The 22029-nt window shown below is 35.9% G+C and overlaps 1 protein-coding gene across 2 annotated transcripts in view; it reads right to left on the bottom strand.

Moving 5' to 3' along the window:
* The window catches only part of LOC131077079 (protease Do-like 2, chloroplastic), a 206490-nt gene that overhangs the window by 171014 nt on the left and 13447 nt on the right, over positions 1–22029 (bottom strand). For both annotated transcript variants that reach the window (XM_058014496.2, XM_058014497.2), the window contains exons 3-4: positions 18808–18861; positions 17663–17736 (exon numbers count right to left, since the gene is read on the bottom strand). In XM_058014496.2, the coding sequence (XP_057870479.2) occupies positions 17663–17736; positions 18808–18861 (128 nt within the window). The remainder of the gene's footprint in view (positions 1–17662; positions 17737–18807; positions 18862–22029) is intronic.

The raw sequence follows: 22029 nt of genomic DNA, 5'->3' as shown, positions 1-22029 counted from the left end.
TTCACCCTTCATTTACATAATTGATTCGGCTCTTTACCTTTCAATTGCACAAGAATTTCCGTCTTAAGAGCTTCATTTGCACAATCGGCATTATGGCCTTCATTTGCATTAGAGGTTTTATCTTAGATCGGTGTTTAATGTCTCTTTTGCATTGACCAATCGGCCCTTAAGTGCTCATTTGCACAAGCAGATTTGGTTGATTGAATAGTGTTTACTTCATTGCTTCTAGGTAAATCAGCCCTTTTGGCTTCGTTTGCATGAGCAGATTTGGTTGATCGGATATTGTTTATATCATTGCTTCTAGGTAAATTGGCCCTTTTGGCTTCGTTTGCATGAGCACATTCGTTTGGTCAAATATTGATTGTCTTATTGCAACTGAGCAAATCGGCCTTTCATGCCGATTTTGCACAAACACTTTCATTTGATCACTATTTGGTCATTTTATTGCTCCAAGGAAAATCGGCCTTTAGGGCTTCGTTTGCATGAGAAGGTGTGTTTGATCCACTTTTGGTTGCCTTAATCAGTGTTTTGTGCCTCATTCGCACAATTCCCTCTAGACGTAGCACATTCTTGCTTTTTGCTTAAATTATGGTGGCGGCCTTTGGGGCTTTGTTTGCACAAACAAAATTGGTGAACATATGTCTTATCTTCTTTTGATCAAAAAACTCTCATTACTAATCGGCCCTTTGGCTTCTATTTGCACAAGCACATGCTAGGTTCATTTGCACAACTTTGTGTTTGCATATCAAGAAGGTTTGTTGAGATAGTCAATTTGTTGGATTTTGCTTGAAGACTTCTAAACTAGGCGCAATTTCACCTTCCCTTAGTTCAATTACTTCATATTGAGCAAACCCTTGTCAAGACCACACCTTGAGCAAAATCTTGCCTTAACCAAATTTTCACCTCAAGACTTTTCTGCCCAATATTATCATGTTTCACAATTTATCCATCACTGAAAGCAACTTTAGTGACCATTCTCAATTTAACTTATGCCACTCTAAAACCCTAACTCACACCATCTCGAATCCTAAGACCTTCTCGCTTGCAAATGAGATCTTGATCATTCCTCAAGGAAAAACATCTTATTTGGAGCTTAACTCAGACTGCTTGCCACCTTAATCAACTGACCTATGCTGCTGGAAAGCGGAAAAAGGGGTCCCTCATCTGCGATGGGTTGATGTGTGAAATGGTCACAACACATCCATGTTCACTAAGGAACATCAAAACATAAAACATAAAGAAAAAGAGCATTGAAGAAACAAATTTCTTTATTGTGAATCAAATCTGCACCCGTTGTATTAATAGTGGGTTCTTCTTACATCCCATGATCACATATAGCTGGTCCAGCAAATTATATTTTCTGCTCTTATGGAATTTTGATCCAAATAACATTTCTAATTCAGCTTCTCCATTCAATAATCTCTAGAATAGAAAGGATAGTCCTCCCCCATTTCTTTCTATTGGATTACTTTGATAAATTGGTGTGATACGATGCTGCAATGAAGTAATATGAGTCAAATCATGGGTGTGACGCAGAAAATTTGATTTGGTCTCAGGTCTAAAATATGATCAGCATACATCCAAACAAGACTCCCAAAAAGATCTCCAATTAAATCGGCTTCCTCTTCCAGTAGAAAATGATGGGTTTTGGGCTCCACTACGATAAGTCCGAAAACTTCATGAACCCCAATCACCATGATCATGTAGTAACTCGATAAGCTCTATATGGAAGACTGATTTGTCTCCCACTCTTAGCTGCAACCCCTCGGAAGGTCTTTCACTACCTCAATTTTGCTATCTATGGGAGTATTCGTTCCCAAAGACACTATTATGCAGAAACATCCTGGTTCTACAAACCCAATCAATTCAATTATCAGCTCCTGGCTGCCTTGAAGCTCAACTTGATCTCCTTTAATACTTTTTCACCCCAACATCCAGAAGTGACTTTATGATATATTTTTTTAATTAGTCACTTTATTAAATTAATTAAATATAAAGTCATCTTTTTTTTTTTAATTATTTGATAACTTTATAAATAATTAACTTGATATTATTAATTAAAATAACTAATTAAGTTATCCATGAAAAATAATAATTATTTGGACAACTTTACTAATTAAATTAATTAATCAATTCTTCTCCAAAAATGGGGACATTACAGAAACAAAAGCATAATTTTTTCAAGAGCATCTAAAAGGGGTGACAGCAGTAGGAAAATGCAGAGGTACTCTTGGTGGCAAATCTACTGTATACAGAAGTAAAGTTAATATTCTTATCAAAGGGTTTATTTGTTTAAAAATTTATCAAGAGATGTTCTCCTTTTGGATCACTGTAAAGTTCAAGATAGCCTGGTAAATATGTCAGCTTGGAAGTATCTCTCTTCCAGGGTTTTCACTCGATGATGGTTGGGTTAATGTAATGTCCCATTCTGATTTTCCCTAGCTTTTCCCTAAAATCACAATTCCAAGCTCATTGAAAGCGTAATCCCTAAGATCTTTCCTACTAGGGTTATGAACATTATTTTAGTCATATGATATATCTAATTCACTAATGGAATTCAACCATAGGAGAGTCACAATAAGGAGGTATATTAGTGTGCATGAATGATCCTCTACCCTAGGCCGAAGAATGGATATACCGTCCCTCTTGGCCTCATGTGGCCCTTTCCATCCATATGAAGGGGTATACATAGTGAGGACTCCTATACACGTTCCCCTTATCTCACTACCTTTATCCTTCTCCCTATGACTGTGATTCCTAGATCCAAGGGTCAGCCATGTTAGGGGTTTGGGGAACTACAATAGGGTGTTTTGAAAGTCCTTCCCTCCTATGCCCAAGAGCGGCAACTCCTTGTGCCCCCTTGGCCTCATGGGTCTATCAGTCAACACCATGAGGTGGCGTACTTAGGAGAGGACTTCATAACCATTTCCCCTCCTTGTACTCCCTTATTATCCTTCCTATGGGTGATTTCAGCAATATATATATATATATATATCACCTTAGTACTTCATACCGAAATACAAATATAATATTAGCTTTTGTATCCCTGAAATCTGATGATCTGTATCTAATCTGCTCCACTTTGAAGCCTCCCTTGAATGCTGGGTGTTGTCTTCTTATATTCCTCCATCGGGGGTGGAGGGTTATTACCTATCTTTAAAGTTGTGACCTTTGAAGTGGGAAGTGTCCCTTCTTGCCAACCGCATATCTCTTCATGCTTAACCCACTCCTCTAATTCTTTATAGTTTATCCTAACTAATCCTCCATCTCGTCTTAGAGGAGATCGTTGCCACTAAGAGGGGAAAGGTCGATCAAGTGGTGTTCATTACATAGCAAGTCTCATCATCACCCTCTTGCAATATCCCAACTGCTAAATACAAGTGATTGTAGCATGTTCTACGATCAATGAAATTGTGAAGTCTTACTTGCATAAGAAAATTTCATATTACGATCTATTGTTCATTTGATATAGATAAGGCCATGACAGTCTGCCCTTCCCAAAATTGCTTGTCCTCAAGCAATAGTTGAATGGTCACGGCATCTAACTTGTAATCCACCCTTTGTTGTGCTACTCAGATATTATCATAAGTTGTAAATTTGAATTAAGACCTATATGTTTCCTCCTTCAATTTGAATGTGAGTTATAACCAATAGTTGGGAACTAGCAATATTTAATATAAGACAAGTTTTCTCTCATCTTCCACAGAAAAGGATCAAGGCCATCCAATTGTATTTGCAAACATTGATTAGGTTGGCGATATGTTTGCACATTGGATATCTTGGTAAGTCTTTCCATATTTTAAGATGATAATTAGAAATATGACACGCATCTAAGACCTTAAATGCAATGTTCTAAACAAGTTCATATCCTTTTGGTTTGCTCAAGCTATTCTCATATTCTAGAATAACTAGAATTAGAAAACTCATGATGATAGGAATATGTTTACGGTAATCATAGATACTCATAGAGTAGACATATCGAAAACTCATTACGTATGAATCAAACATGGAGAATACATGTCATGAGCCATAATTAGGTCATGTACAGGTGTATTGTATTATATATAAACTCCTCAAATAGTGCTTTCACATTGGAAGTATAACGTGTACAATATAATATTAGAATAAAATAATAATAAATTATTGGAAATAATAAATGAATAATAATGAATTAATCAAAATAATAATATGAAGATTATATTTAAATAAATAATATTTAATAATAATAACTGACTTAAACAATAGTATTCAAATAATATTTAATAAATAACTATTAAAACAAATGTTTAATATTTAATAAATAGTAAAAGTGAATAATATTCAAATTATTAAGGATAATGAATAAACATCTAAAAAATTAATTAATTTAATGAAACTCATATCATAAGTTGACAATTAATAATTAACCATTCATAATAGTCTAACATTCAATAAAGATAAATTTAGCATTTGAAATAATAAAAGAGATTGTCGTGACCCTTCCCTGCAAGTGCGTGAAGCGGCATGGAGCGCATCCGCACTGATCACATCGCACCAGCAGAGGAGTGCGACCCTTCCTAAAGCAGACTATATGTGGGCGTCCCTGCTGGAAGGAGAGGGGGAAAGGAGGAGGACGGGAGCAAAGAAGGAAGGCATCATAGGAGATAAGAGAGAGATCAGCGGAAATTCACGGGAATACAGTTCGGGCCATTTCCCAGCAAACAACACACATACGCCAGACTGATAGGAACGTATATATTGGGTTGAATAACTGTCCTCCAACCCAATTCAACCAATGTGTATTCATTCTGGAGCACGGTAGAGATTACTGGAGAAATGTCTATCAAAGCGGCAACAGAACACACAGGCCAGGTATATTATAAATTAGGTAATACCGAATATATATTTCATAATTATTAAGGATCAATCAATATGCAATAGGATTACAGTTAACATAGCAAAAAGGATATTGCATAACTTCTTAAGCAGTTCATAGTTAGAATGTATACAGTCAGAAGGGTCCACCCTCTCATGAATCTATTCACTGTTACACCTAATTAGGAAGCAATGATTAATATTCAAAGGATAAACGAATATAATCAAACCGAACTAATATTAAACCAGTCCATCATAGCATATTGGAAAAAGGAGAGTAGGTAAGAGGGTAAGTGGGTATCTAAGCATGACCAAGGGGAAAAACCTGGGACTTTGATTCGCCATGCCAAAGGCCCCGCTATGTCTGCCTTAATATTCCTCTATGATGATAAAAATATAAGGAGAAGGCACGGTTAGAGGAGGGGAGTAGCCCTGAGTTTCCTTGTCCAACTCTAGGATGGCCTGTCCGTAAGGAAGGCATGTTTAGGGAATGGAAAGTAACTATCACGGGTTTCCTGGCCCCCTCTAGTACAGCCTGTTTAAAAGTTTTAATGAATGTTCCTTTCTTTTTCCTAATTTAATGTAAGAACAACTGAATATCATTACCATTTAATTAAATAGCTGACTTACCTTTCAGGATTTGAGTAACCAAACTAGTAGGAACATTACAATACACATGAAAATACGAAGCATACACATGATTATATCCAGACACAAAGTATACGCATATGTTCAACAATCTCTCATATTGTCTTGCCATTGTCATTTAATCGTCATATTTTATTTTTATTTTTTGGACTAAGTTAATATATCCCCTCTAATTGATTATGCACATATCCCCTCTAATTGATTAGAATGCATAATTGATTTATCATTACCCTGCAAGCTGGCAATTTCAGGGCTTTGATACCATTTGTAATGCCCCCTTTTAGTTTTCCCCTAGTTTTTGCCCTAAAATCACAATTCCAAGCTCATTGAAAGCGTAATCCATAAAATAGATCTTTCCTACTAGGGCTAGGAACATTATTTTAGTCTATCTAATTCACTAATGAAATTCAACCATATGAGAGTTAGAATAAGGAGACATATTAGGGTGCTTGAACGATCTTGTACCTTAGGCCCAAGAGTGGATATACCATCACTCTTGACCTCTTGTGGCCCTTGCCATCCATATGGGGGTGTGTACCTAGATACCTAATGAGGAGTCTTATAGTCATTCCTCTTATCTCACTACCTTTATCCTTCTCCCTATGATTGGGATTCCTAAATCCAAGGGTTAGCCATGGTAGGGGTTTGGGGAACTACAATGGGGTGTCCCAAAAGACCTTTCCTCCTAAGCCGAAGGGCAACAACTCCTTGTGCCCCCTTGCCCTCATGGGACTATCAGTACCTCATAACAATTTCTCATTCTTGTATTCCCTTATTATCACTCCCATGGGTGATTTCAGCACTTCAACAAACATATAAAGATTTGTATATTATTGCCCATATATATATATATATATATATATGAGATCATATAGTAATTTCATCTTCCTATATTGCATGCACATCATTCATAAGAGAATAATTATAAATAAGCTTCATTATGCTGCCTTAGTACTTCATACCAAATTGCATATATAATATTGGCTTTTGTATGCCTAAAATCTAGTGATTTGTATCTAAAATCTTCTCCTCTTTGATGCCTCCCTTGAATGTTGGGTATTGTCTTCTTATATTCCTCCATCAGGGGTGGAGGGTTATGACCTTCCTTTAAAGTTGTGACCGTTAAAGTGGGAAGTGTCCATTCCTACCAACCACATGTCTCTTCATGCTTAACCCACTCCAATAATTCTTTATAGTTTTTCCAAACTTTAATCCCCCATCCCATCCTAGAGGAGATCGTTGTCACTAAATAGGGAAAGGTCAATCAAGAGTTGTTTATTAGATAGAAAGTCTCATCATCCCCTCCTACAATATCCCGACCGTTCATTACAAGCGATTGTAGCATGTTCTACGATCAATGAAATTGTGAAGTATTACTTGTGAGACAATTTCATATCACGATCTGTTGTTCATTTGATATTAGATAGGGGCATGACAGGCCGTCCTTCCCAAAATCACTTGTCCTCAAGCAATAGTTGAATGATCATGGGGTCTAACTCGTAATCCACCCATTTGTTGTGCTATTCACATATTATCAAAGTTGTAGATTTGAATTAAGACCTATATGTTCCTCCTTCAGTTTGAATTTGAGATATAACAAATACTTGGAAACTAGCAAGGTTTAATTTAAGACAAGTTTTCTCTCATCTTCCAAAGAAAAGGATCAAGGCCATCCAATTGTATTTGCAAAATCTAATTAGGTTGGCAAAATGTTTGCACATTGGATATCTTGGTAAGTCTTTCCATATTTTAAGATGATGATTAGAAACATGACACACATCTATGACCTTAAATGCAATGATCTAAACAAGTTCATATCCCTTTGGTTCATTCTCACTATTCTCATATTCTAGATTAACCAAAACTAGAAATCTCATGATGATAGGAATATGTTTACAATAATTATAGATAATCATAGAGTAGACATACTGAAAACTCAGTAGGTACAAATCAAACACGAACCATACACATGAAAACACAAACCATACACATGATAATATGCAGACACGAAGTATACACACAAATGCACGTATGTTCAACTATCTCTCATATTGTCTTGCCATTGTCATTGAGTCGTCATTATTTTTTTATATTTTTTGTGAAGTGAGTTAATATATCCCCTCTAATTGATTAGAATGCATAATCAATTTATCATTACCGTGCAAGCTAGCAAGATAATGGCTCCGATACCATTTGTAATGTCCCCTTCTAGTTTTGCCCTAGTTTTTGCCCTAAAATCACAATTCCAAGCTTATTGAAAGCGTAATCCATAAAATAGATCTTTCCTACTAGGTTAGGAACATTATTTTAGTCATATGATATATCTAATTCATTAACAAAATTCAACCATAAGAGAGTTAGGATAAGGAGGCATATCAAGGTGCATGAATGATCCTCTACCCTAGGCCCAAGAGCGGATATACCATCTCCCTTGGCCTCATGTGGCCCTTGCCATCCATATGAGGGGGTGTACCTAGTGAAGATTCATATAGTCGTTCCCCTTATTTTTCTCCCTATGATTGGGATTTCTAAATCGAAGGGTTAGCCATGGTAGGGGTTTGGGGAACTACAATAGGGTGTCCCAAAAGTCCTTTCCTCCTAAGCACAAGGGCAACAACTCCTTGTGCCCCCTTGGCGTCATGGGACTATCAGTCACTACCATGAGGTGGCGTACTTAGGAGAGGACCTCATAATTGTTTCCCCTCATTGTATTCCCTTATTATCCTTCCCATGGCTAATTTCATCACTTCAACAAACATATAAAGATTTATATATATTGCCCATGTATATAATATAAGAGATCATATAGTAATTTCATCTTCCTATATTGCATACATATTGTTCATAAGAGTAATTATAAATAAGATTCATTATGCTGCCCCAGTACTTCATACCGAATAACAGATGATTTTAGCTTTTGCATGCCTGAAATCTGGTGATCTGTATCTAATCTGCTCGTCTTCAATGCCTCCCTTGAATGTTGGGTGTCGTCTTCTTATATTCCTCCACCAGGGGTGGAGGGTTATGACCTTCCTTTAAAGTTGTGACTGTTGAAGTAGGAAGTGTCCCTTCCTGCCAACCACAAGTCTCTCCATGCTTAACCCGCTCCTCTAATTCTTTATTGTTTATCCTAACTAATCCTCCATCCCATCCAAGAGGATATCACTGTTGCTAAATGGTGGAAGGTCGATCAAGTACTATTTATTACATAACAAGCCTCATCATCTCCCTCCTACAATATCTTGACTTCTGACTACAAGCAATTGTAGCATGGTCTACAATCAATGAAATTGTGAAGTCTTACTTGCGTATGACAATTTCATATTACGATCTTCTGTTCATTTGATATTAGATCAAGGCATGACAATTTATTGGTAAGGTCATACAATCTCCCTTTAAAGTTTTCACTCAATGAAATTTGCCTAAGTGGCCCAGCAGGCTTTAGATCCTTCTTATGCCATCTTTGATATTGATATTGATCTTCCACTTCCCAAGTGGAAAATAACTTTTGTCTTCATTGGGAAGCTATCTTCAAAAAGTAAATTATGAAAGCATCCCTTCTCAATTCTACTGAAGTCTTCAAGGCCTTCTTCCAAGTGTGCTCTAAAGGAAGCTTTGAAGTTGAAATTTTAGAGTATCAGAGAGGTTTCTGTGGTTAGAAAAGAATTCTTCCTCCACTGAAATCATTTAATTGTTTTTCTAAGGACAAATTTTCCCATCTTGACTGGCTTTCAAGGTTCAGGGGGAAGAACATGGTAAAATTGCAGTTTCAAAAGTTTACACTTGTGATGAAGAAGATGAATAATCTAAAAACATCAACCTACCGAGTAGGCTACTGTTTTCATTGAGCAAGGAAAGACGGATAAGTTTTTGCCTTAGGATACGAAAGATGGTGGCAAGATTGTTCCAAAGCTTCCCTTTGAATCATAAGACTTCTGTGCTTTAGAATGGGAAGAGGAAAGAGATCTGGACCATGAGGTTGTATTGAGTATCATGCATTTAGAAGAAATTCTGCAGCACCCAACTTTGGCTACCCCTACCACAAGCTCATCAAAAAGTGTAGCTCTAGTGGATTTTAAGTCAACTTAAGTGAGTTAAACAGAATCGAAAAATAAGGGTGGGAAATTGAAGGTGGAGAAGCTTTAAAGAAAAGCCAAGTTGAACAATGAGGAGGGTTTGTAGATGACAATTCAAGGGCTGCAAACTAGAATAAGGAGCAAGTGCCCTATAGGTGGAAAAAAAGGTCTCATCATGGGGTTTAAACGCCCCTGGTAAAAGGTAAGCAATCAAGCATTAACTAGCTCTACTCTTCCCAAATTTAGTTTCATTCAGGAAACCAAAATGTCTAAAGCAGACTTCTGACTCTCTTATTATCTTGTTCCTAGAAATCTTGTCAAGGGCTTGCAATGGATACTTCAGGGGCTTATGGAGGTCTAATGGTTCTATACTTCTATGGAATCCTAAACTTATATTTGTTTCTGCTCTTGTATTTTCATATTGTTGGCAGGCTTGTGCCTTCAAATCCTCACTGCAGAAAATTGAAAGTTTTTGTATTAATGTTAACAGTTGAAAAGTGTTATTAGAAAGAAAAATGTTTTGGATGAGCTCTCTATTGTGCTATCTTCTCTGTCCAGGAAGGTTTTCTTTTTTGGAGGAGTTTTCAATGTGGTAACTGGAAGAAATTGCAAGTATTTGTATTAATGTTGACAGTTGAATAGTGTTATTAGAAAGAAAGAAGTGTTGGATGAGCTCTCTGTTGTGCTATCTTCTCTGTCCAGGAAGGTTTTCTTTTTTGGAGGAGATTTCAATGTGATAACTGGACTTCAAGACAAGCGCAGGGGCCCCTCCAAACAATCCAAATATGAAAGTGATGTGAAAAGTTTTATTGCAGATTTTAACCTTTTTAATGTCATCCCCAAATGAGTTATCTTCACTTAGAACAATCATCAGAAGCTTTTCCACAATATTGCCTCTAGATTGGATAGATTTCTGATAGATTTTTAGTGTCAACAGATTGGTTGCTCGGTCAATGGTCTATAGATTCTACAATTGTTCATATCTAGGGCTTTGATAATTTTCCTATTGTTCTTGAGATTAAGAAAGATCTACCTCCTCTAGATTGCCCCTTCAAATTTGAGCCTCTGTGGCTTCTCCATTCCTCTTTTCATGACTCTGTGGTTGCTTGGTGGCAGGAATGCAACAGTTTTCAAGGTACACATATGCATATCGTCTCTCAGAAATTAAAGTACCTCAAGTCCAATAAAAGAAAATGGAACAAGGTGTTTGGAAACATCTTTATTGAAAAAGCTAATCTAATATTGGAACTGAGTTTTACTAATAAACAGGAGCAACTTTCAACTGATGAGCTTTTGGATTTGGAAAGACAGAAATTTAGCATGTTGGAAACATATTATGCCAAATAAGAGGTGTTTTGGAAGCAAAAATAAAGAGTCAAATGAATAAAGGTGTCAAAAATACAAAAAAATCTCACTAGATTACAGTGGCTAAAAGAGCATTCATTTTGTTTCTTTACCAATTCTGAGGGTGTTGAGATTTCAGATCCTTCGCTTTTAAGGGAGGAGGCAATTCTTTTTTTTTCAGCAAGCTGCTTTTGAAAGATGGTGGTGTGGTTCAAAGAGATGGCAATGCTTTTTTCAAGGTTATTCCTCCATCACTAGCAGAGGATAAGAACTTGTTTTGCTTGAACCTCTCCCCATGAAGGAAGTGTGATATGTGGTGTTTGGTTATAAAAAACAGCTTCAAATCTGGATGGTTTTCAAGCATGCTTCTTTCACCACTTCTAAGACCTTACTGAGAAGGAGATTCTAGATGGTAAAGATTCCAGGATATAAAGTAAATTTAAAATATAAAAGATTTCAAATGTACCTTATTGGCTTTCATTCCTTAAAAAGTCCCACCCCTTCTTCTTTTGTGGACTTGAGGCCCATTGCTTTATGCAATACCATTCAGAAAATCATTTCTAGGATATCACCTCTGAGGAACAAAACAGATTCATTTATGGGAGGCAAACTTTAGATGAAATATTTACTGCCCATGAGACTCTCAATATTTTGAAGTCTCATAATCAAAAGGATATTGCTATCAAACTTGATTTTGCCATGGCATATGAAAGGGTATGTTGGAAATTTCTAGCTCAATTTCTTCTTACTTTCAGTTTCTCCTCTCATGGATAGATTAAATCCTTGTGCTGGTAAATGACTCTCCTGCTGACTTTTCCCTAAAATCTAGGAGCATCAAAAAAAGGGATCCCCTGCCTCATCTTTTTATCCTTATGGCAGAAGTCTTTGGCAAAAAATTCAATCACCAAAGATCAACCAATTTGTTAACAGTACCAGTTGTGACATAAATGTGGAGGCTATTTATCATTTTTAATTTGTTGATGATAACCTTCTTTTCGGAGTAGCTGAGGTTGTAGGGGTTAAGAGGTTTAATAAGCTACCGGGTTTTTTTTCAGGCGTCCGCATCCCGGGGACGTCTCAGGGACGGGAGGCTTCTAGGAGACGTCCCCATAAATTCTGCATATTGTCAGTGAATTTTGACAACAAATTCTATAAGCAATTTGACTTTGACTCACAATTTAACAAAAATTTGGCATAAGAATTCTGCTAGTTCTTATATGTTAAGGTTCTATAATGTATATCTGCATGTGTTATCCATGTTTTCATATAAATATTTTAAATTTCCTTGAATATTTTAGTTTTCCCTATTTTTATATAGTCATTCCCTTTGCTGTCCCCTAGCCGTCCCCAAAATTGGCAAAAAAAATCGCTGTCCCAGAAACGCGTGCCCCCGTCCCCTGCCGTCCCTATCTCTGAAACTCGGGGTAACATAGTTAATAAGTTATTGCATGAGTATGAACTAGTGTTGGGCCCGCCATTCAATACAAAGAAATGGAAAGTTTTCCTATTGAATGTTAGTCCTCATCTTTAGGTGCATGTTTGAGCTATTTTGGGCTTCTCTGCAGCATCTTTACCATGTTCTCATGTCAGTATTCATCTGTTCAATGTGATTTCAAGAGCTCTTATATGGCAAGATCTTTTAGCTAAAATAGGTTAAAAACTTGCAGCTTGGAAAAGTAAATGGTCGACCTTGGGAGGTAGAATTACTTTGATTGTCTGTTCATTGTGCTACTCCAACTTATATGTTTTCAGTAATGATCAGGCCCAAGTCAATTTTAGAGAAGATGAACAGAATATGTAGAACCTTATTATGGAAAGGTAGAGATAATAATTGTAGACAGTTCCAATGGGTATCCTCTGGGTCTTTCCTGCTTCTATTAGGAACCACCTCAGTAGCTGGCCAAAAGGTTTGCAAACTTAAGTTTTTAGAGGGAAACCATATGTTGTTGCACCATGTGAAGTCCATGGTTGGAAAGAAACCACAAAAATTTTAAAAGTGATAGCATAATATAGGAGATGTTGGACAAAAATTAATGTCTCTGTTGTAACAAATGTCAATGCCCAAGTGGCCAAAATCAAATCATCTTTATTTATTAGATAAGAAGATTCTATGGTCTTGACATTTTGCCCTTCCAAAGATCCTTATTGATGGGGTAGTGGATAAAATTAATATTCGTGAGAAAAGTGTATGGTATTTCTCTCACTCAAGATACCAAAAGTTGAAACTTGATGGTACTGCAAGAGAATATCCAGGTCCAACAAGAGCAAGTGTGGTGTTATCAAATAAGGGTTGTTTTGTAAAAGGAGGTTCCATTTTACAAATCCAGCAATGAAGCTGAAGTGATGGTACTTCTAGAAAGCATCAAGATGGCAAAATACATTAATTGCAGCAAACTGGAGGTTGAAGGAGATTCTCTCATTACAATCAATCGTTGCAAGAAGGGTAAATTGAGGATTGAAACCCTAAGGATATAATAGAAGTGCTACCATTTGTTTTGAGGATGTTGTCTACTCTCACTATTACAAGGAAAAAAATAGGCTTATGGATGTTAGCATATGAGGTTTACCTTTTGCAATAAAATCTCCATAGTGAGTTTGTGGCATTTAATTATGTTTCCTATTATGAGTTTTTAGAATCTTAGAAAAGTGCCATTTATTTATTATCGGTTACACCTCTCGAACTCTATATGAGGAGATGAACCTCTTTGTAATAAACACCCCAATGTTTTATAATAATATACATTGCCTTATAACCTCTTTTTCTTAATACGTTATCAATGAGAGGTTTCATCCTAGTTGTGTTGCACTAAGAAAATCATGAAATCACAAGAGATCTACAAAGTCGCGGCTGGCAAGATTAAAGAAACTAGTTGCAGGTTTTTTCATAGGTTCTACAACAAGGTGAGTAAAATCCAATAACTGAAATTCTAGGTCACAAGTATTATAATCAAGAGTTTTTCATAGGGGTCACAAACAAAGAAAGCAACAACAAATGTGAGGGCAATTTTTTCTAGACACATCACAGGCATTGAAACCTCAAGAATCATGGCCATTTTTCAAAACAGCAGCCAGACTGCAAATGCTCGAAGGCAAAATGCACACAAAAGGCCAAAAAAAGCCACATCACAAAAAGATGAAAGAAACCATCAGTTTTCAGAGGAAACAAAAATCATGATTTGCAGAGGACATCTGGGAGAACTATCATGATACTTCGTTGTTTCAAAATCCTAGCCATGAGACCCAAATATTTATCTGCATTCAAATTTTGTTTTAGGCATGTGGATCATAATCCAAGAAAAATTAAAAAAGAAATTTCTCTCTCTTTTTTTTAGCTTATGAAAATTTCAAGAAATTGTTATTTTTGGGTAAGGGGTTATTTTCTAGGATATTTTTTTGGGGAATGGAAATTCCATTTGAAAAATATTCTAGCATCAGCTTCCATACCTGGAAAAAGAACTCCAAATGCAATTAATCAACAAGAACTTGTGGGGAATAGTAAATGAGAATGAAAAAACCCCTACAAATGCAAATAAGTTACAAGATTAGAAGAGAAAAGTAGAGATGATAAAGCCAAAGCCATTAGTTGTCTTTCTCTCTCAGATTCTAAGTCAAATCCTGTAGATCTGAAAACATCTGAGTAAATCTAGGATAATTTGAATGAAGTGATCGGAGCAATAGCAGTTAATGCAAAGTTTTCTCTAAAGCTTCAGCTACTCAAATTCAAGATAGATGACAGAGTCACCATGTCTACTCACATAAGCAATCTGAGAACTCTCATTAGACAGTTAGCAGAACTCAATGCTACAGTAAATGACAACTACAACAAAGCCATTTTTGTTAAACATTTGGCCTTCTAAATACAGCAATGCCATATCTTACTCTCAATCAAATACCATCTCAAACTATAGAAGATATGATTTTGGCTCTCTTAGCTGAAGAAAGGAGAACAATTGTAGGAGATATAGAAAGTGATCCTCAACATAAGAGAGCACTATACTCAAGAAGCAATCATAGAAGATCAGGAAAAACAAAGGGGAGATTGAATGTTACTATTGCAGAAAACACGTTGCACAGTCTAGAACTGTAGAAAGCCAATGATTTTCTCAAGGGAAAGTTCAAAGACAAACCAAATGTAGCCCATCTAAGTTTCTCATTATGTTGCATGTTTTAACATTAAAAATTGTTGAAAATGGATAGCTAAGTTCAGATTATATTTTAATGATGCCTAGTGGCAATTAAAATATTAATCATATTGTAATAAGGTTAAGCGATTACATGTCTAATAGGGCTGAGCACAAAATGTAACGTGAAAGTCATCTTAATAAGTTATTAGGCTAGACCCAAATGTAGCATGATAAAGCAATACAATGTGTCATTGGGCTGGGCCAAAAATGTAACGTGCAAGAGCAATTAAACAACTATTGGGCTGGACCCAAATGTCCAATGTGGGAATTTACAATAATAATATATTATTATTCATGCAAGCCGACCTGAGAGTAATTAGCGCCTAAGGTTGATATATAATACTCCAAGATGAAGTCATTTGAAGACACAACACATTTTTCACATGTTCCTATCTGCTCTCCTAGCAGCGATTCTCTCTAATGCAAACTCGTGCAAGGCAATTATGCAAGGTTGAATATAGCCAAGTTGTAAAAGTTCATCTCAAGGTATCTTGTGCAAATCAGATCCAGACTTCTGCTGCTTTGCCTTATCATCTGCTGTTAATGAAGGGCTGCATCCATCACTGATTTCTTGAACTGCAATCTGAGATAAGTCTTGTAAACTATCCATATTTGAGATAATACATATCACATTTAAAGGCTGGGCGTTTCACTTCCAGGAGGGAGGTTTTCCCAGGATATCGCTGTCTAGTGTTTTATTGCTATTACTGTTCTTGTGTCTTGTGTTTTATTACTGTTACTGCTTATACACAGTCTGATTATAATCAAATTGATTAAATTAACATCTGATTGCTTTAAATTCAACAAAAATAACACAATATTTGACCAGGCATTTGTCTTCTCCATGCCCCTTTCTTCAATTCGGACATGTGTGAGTGTTTTCTGTTTTAGCCTTTTTGTTGTCTTTACTGGTAATTTCAACAATTCCTTCCTTCTTCGACTCAGCTTCTTCTTCTTCAACATTTTGTTTTTGTAAGTACTATTGTCGTTCCACATCAAACATCATTTGGTATGTATCATGGTATTTCGATGTCAGTAGACCTTAGACTCTCTTCAAACATCTTTTACAGCCCACTTACAAGTGACTGTCATTTTAAGTATTTCCTAAGCGATTTTCCATCTTTTTTACCACATTTAGCATCCTTTTGTTAGTCTTTTATATTATTGTCCTTGACTTGTTTTTGTTAACTCATCCAGTATTTAGGGAAGCATGTGCCACATATTGTTATTCTTCATTATATATTTTTATCCCTGTATGTTCCTCATTAGATTTCAGCATATTGTAGTACTTTATTGCACAGTCTTGCAATGTTCTGAGAAAGAATTCATGTTTGATTTTACCCTCATTGGTACCATTCACTTTCAAGTAATATATCCAATTTAAATAAAAGACTGATGAATACAGGTCTTTCTCTCCACCAAACTATGTCAGCTTTAGGATCGGTGACAGTTTTCTAATTCATTATTTTTCTTTTTAACTTACCCAGAGCTGGGTTTTATTGTTTTTTCTCTTTCATGGACAGTAAATTTGTCATAGGGACTATCTGCTCATTTTGTGGGAGCATACTCTCAGATCTATACCCTTCCTAGCATCAGTGGTATCCTTGGTCCGTTCAAATAGCCCTTCTAGTGAAATTTCAACCTCTCTAATTTAGTAGATAATGTATCTACCTCAGCTTCTGAAACTGGAACCTGATTGAAATCAATATCAACAGTGTGATTTTACCTCCCAAACTTTGCAGACCTACCTACTTCCCTTGCCTGCTACTGTTTAAAACTGTCTTTTGCTTGTGGGAGTTGAATTTCTTAATTGACACTCAAAGTTGTTATCTAGATATACAGAATTAACTCCTCTCAAGCCACCATGTCAGGTTCACCATGTATAAGGGTCAAATATGTTCATTTACTAATAGGGCATATTCAGGAACAAATTATATGACAGAAATAAACAGCGATAGATATATTAGAAATAAGCAAAAAAGGCCTTGAATTACCACTTTAGATGATTCGTTACTTTCAAATTGTTCACATATATTATAAATATCAATTATGAGTTATCACCCAGGGCTGTCACTTTGGTTTCCACTTACCAGGCCTATACTTTATTGAAAGAAATTTAACCCGTATAAATGTTAGTGCAATTATCTTTCTACCAATTTGAGTACTTGCTTTGACATCCAAAAAGGAAAAAAATACTATACTCCCCTTCAATCAGCATCCATAAAGACTGCATAATTTCACAATCAAAACATCAACCAAGAGATAATTATAGCCTACTACATTACTATTTTTCTTACCAGCTAAAACTTTATGATCTGGTGAGTTGTTAAATAATTTCTGGGCACATACAGTACACAGATTTTTTTACAGACTACGTCTAACATTTGTGTAGGACACTATTTCTTGAAACGCAATCTTTTGTATCATTCCAGGTTGTGTTAAAATTTGAAAGAGCATGCTTAAATACAAAAAGGCACACGCAAAATCAACTGTGGTCGATTAGAATTAACCCATGTAGAAAAAGCTAATATTAAAATTCCAGCAGATCAAGCTTGCCTGCCAGTGCTTGTATACTGCCTTTGCTTTTGCCAAGGAAGAGAATAGTCATGTTCAGAATGAGTGCAGTAAACCTACAAGGAGAAAGCAGATATTAATTTGCAATAAACTTTGTGACAGCACTCTTCCAAAATACATACACATTTTTATTAATGTATATGGTGAAAAATGATGATAATAAACTATTGCAAAACCATAAAAGATCCACCCACAAGTAAATCCTAGTTCTACACTAAAGCATTCACCATACACCAATGAAGAAATCTAAGAACATGCAAATCGACAAATAAGATAATAATACCATTCACATGCCAAGTAGGGTTTGATTTCCATTGTTTCCTATCTCCATTGATCTTGTTTGATATATTTGCTCTCAGATTTTGTATTGTGCACAAGAGCTCAACAAAGAACGGATTATCGCTTGATCGCAAGAAGGCTAGATCACATAAAGTGTTAGGGTCGTGAAAGGATGAAGGAATCCTCTTATATAGAGAGCACCTTAGAAAATGGAGAGATAAGATTAAGAGGTGAAAACATAAATGGTCAGCTAGGATTAAGGGGTGGGTAGGAAAAATAATACAATAATGAGAGGGTAGTTAGGATAAATGAAAAGATAAATGACAAGTGTCATGGGAGGAAAAAGCTAATGAATTAATTAAATAAATAAAGATCTATTTAATTATTAGAGGAAGTGGGACCAATTAAATAAATAAAATTATTTATTTAAATAGGGAAAGGCTAGACGAGAATAAATGAATTAATTAAATAAATAAAAATATATTTAATTAATAGAAGGCTTAGGATAAAATAATTAAATAAATAAAATATTTTATTAGGCTAGGACAATTTTAGGTGTCTACAATTACAATAAAGGCATTTAAGTGTTACGCATCATACAAATTTTAATAATGTATGACTTAAATAGCAGATTTCAATAGTACAAGAGGCACAATAGAAGATTCCAGATTGAAATCACAATAGAGTTATAATTTTTCACATTTTCCAGATTAAAATTTTTGAGTTTGAAATACAGAATTTACCAATTATAATATCAATACCAAATTTGTTTTAAAACACAGCTTACTAAACACAGTTTTAGATAGTATGGAATCAGACACCAAATGGAAAAACTATGAATTTAATACCTTTACAACTGCATGAAGAAAAGAAGCAGCCTGTAGACCATCCGCATCAATAACCTGAGAAATCATAGGCCATATACCATTATTAGGGTTACATTACTAAACATAATATACTTATAAGGCAAAGCAATAGAAGTCATCAGTATTATTTTAATAGCTTATTATATCTTTACCTTGAAAAGTCTTCATAGTATTTTCTGAGATTATTTCCAGTGTCCACAGCTTCTCATTTTTAAACATGTATCCACTTCTCTTTACCTATGTCTTGGATCTTAACTTACAGAATTCTCTTCAGAAATGAATTGTATAATAATAAGAAAGAAGACAAGCCTTTCTCCTTACTTAAGATAGATTTAAAAGCATTTCAAAATAATGAACTATGCATATAACAGGGACAAAAAACATGTAAACTACTTTGGCAGAAAAAGAGCTAATGCTGAAACAGAAAGAAGCAAGCAAACAGAAACATTAAAGAGCTTATTCTGAAGCAGAAATAAACTCAAAGAATATGGAAACCTGCAAGTGAACATTCTTAGTTATCCATCACAAATTAATAGCATCCCACATGTACTAATAAAACGCCATCACAGAATAGTTTATATTGCATTAGAATGCCTACATACGTTAATCTAATCTGATTATAATCATGCCAGCAAATATGGCAAGTGAGAAACAGTAACTACGTTCAAAGCACCTCCTGAAATACTATACCATAATGGAGACATCCACTTACAAGCAAAATCCTATCAGACTACCCCTTCCCCTAATTTACAAGTGTGCCTCATCCCTTACAAGTCTGAACTATCATCACTTGATACCCTAAAAAACCCTGAGACACGATGTGGCCAAGAAATTAACTCAAGGACTAACCCTTATTGCATTTGTTCATCTTATATTTATAATACTCTGACACAATGCACTGCAATGCCTAGGTAGGGTCTTTGGGGTTGCATGCAATTCAATGCATGACATGCACGAGTATAACAAAACTGCATCACAATCAGCCTTGGATATGGAACTGGACAATCTAGACCGTTTGAATCATCTTTCCCACACTCAAAGTAGTGACCTAATACCACTTGTAGGCCTACACATTGTACGGTTTTATCATGTCTAGGTTGCCCATACTCGTTTTCCTCATCTTCATACAGATTTGCAATTGGATTTGTGCCCTTTAAGAGGTCAAATTGCATTTTGGCAGGATCTAGATGGTTTTACAACTCTGTCAGTCAATTTTGTCCATTAATGTAACATTGGATAGTGTAAGGAAGTAGGTGGGGCCTTCAATTCAAATGATAGGGTTTCGAGGAATTGCTTGGCTAAAGGGTACATAACCCCAAGAGGGGACAGAGGAATTGGAGATTGGGAGATCGGAATACAAGGTGCATGAGAAGGAAAAGGACTGTGGGTCCAAGGAAAAAGAACAACGAAACAAAGATGACTTGAGAATTGGGATGCCATTCAGTTGATTTTGCAAAATGCAAGTCATCATTAAAAACTTTGAGAGGCTATGAAAAATAGGGCGTAGAAAATCAAGGGAAACAAAAGCCTAGATGCCATGATGCAAAGAGGGGAAGACAAAAAACCACAAGCCCAAGAAGATCTTGCAATAAGAAGGATTTGGAATACTTGATGTGATATGGAGCAAGGGATGAAACAGTCTAAACCTGCGATCAAATGCCTAAATATCTAAAGACTATAAGAAACAGAGTGGGAAAGCGAGGAGCCAGAAATCTAGAGGCCATCACACAAAGCGTGGGGGAAGACAAAAGTCCATGGACTCGAGAAGAGCTTGCACTATGAGGGGTCAGGTTTTGGGACTTGGAATATCAAATGTGATATGAAAGCTATTTACTCTCCTATCTAATAAAAATGAATACCTGAAATAACAAAATTCAAAATGCATACCATATAGAGGAGTAGGGTATAATTTTATTCACACATGAAGTTATTCCAAATTAGACCATGGTCAACCAAGGATCAAAGTTAATCCAATTAAATCATATTGCTTCCCTTGATGACACAAAATATATTTAAAAGCCCTGACGGTTGCCAAGAGGAACACAAAAGTCAATCAACCAATGCCAACAAACAAATAATACATAGTCAAATTAACCATATTTTCGAAACATAAAAATAGGCATTGTACACTAACTACATCGTCCGCCCCGGCCCCCAAGAAAAGAAAAAGTTGTCTTCCAAACAAGGAAAACAAGTAAGCATCAAGTAGTGTTAGGGAAGACTTTGCAAACTAATGACAATATTGTAGACAAAGACTTGTAGGCAAACTTGGAAGCATGGTTCACGAACTTAGACTTAGAGAGTACTTGGCAAATCAAATGACTTCTTTGAGGGTTTGGGAACAACACCCCTTGCAAGATTGAGGGACAAATCCACACACAATAGAGTTTTGGGGCAATGGCCTTGCCACAAGCCCAAATTAAGGCCTTCCAAATCACACAAACCTTCATGGTGCACATCATTTTCATGATTTTTTAAGAGGCAAAAAATAATGCTTATAATGCCAAAAAATAGAGTTTTTGGAGTGCTTAACCAATGTATGCCACTATGGGAATAATGCTTATGACCAACCAACCAAGGGACCCCATCTGATTGCACACTAAAAACTAACAATGCTACAACTAATCGATCATTGAGCCAAAATAGTGCTGAAAGCACTTTGAGAGCATTTTGATCATGAAAATATTGACCATTTTCCAAGAATGTACTTTCTCCCAATCCAACAATCTAAATGAAAAAATCCCTATTTTTTCCAAAGTCATAGTTGAAGGATGAACTAATTATAATGCCTTCAATCAAACTTTGAGAAAAACTCCATGGTTTTAGGTGAAACCACATTCCAATAAATTTTATGCCAGATGATAAAGGCAAAGACGGTATAGTGCAAAAGTTAGCAAATTGTATCAAGAATTGTACAAGATAATAAGTAACAGATCGTGCCAAAAGCCATATTATAGGCTTGTGAGGACGGTGAAGGATGAAGGTGAGTCATTCAAAAAATAGGCATGCAGGGGTTGTATGATGTACGACAATGACAAAACCAAGAGTTTGAACAATACAATGCAAGGATCCAACATACCATGGAGATCAAACATGGGTATTGTACGAGTTGAAGGATAGTTGACAGTCAAGGTGTGCAAAACAAAGTATAGTCATATGGCTTGCAAAGAGAATTGTACAAAAGAAAATGGTATGGCAATATAT

This window comes from Cryptomeria japonica, chromosome 9 (assembly GCF_030272615.1).
Source record: "Cryptomeria japonica chromosome 9, Sugi_1.0, whole genome shotgun sequence".
NCBI lineage: Eukaryota > Viridiplantae > Streptophyta > Pinopsida > Cupressales > Cupressaceae > Cryptomeria > Cryptomeria japonica.
Note: the sequence above shows the minus strand (reverse complement) of the source record. Positions and strands in the feature narration are given on the sequence as shown.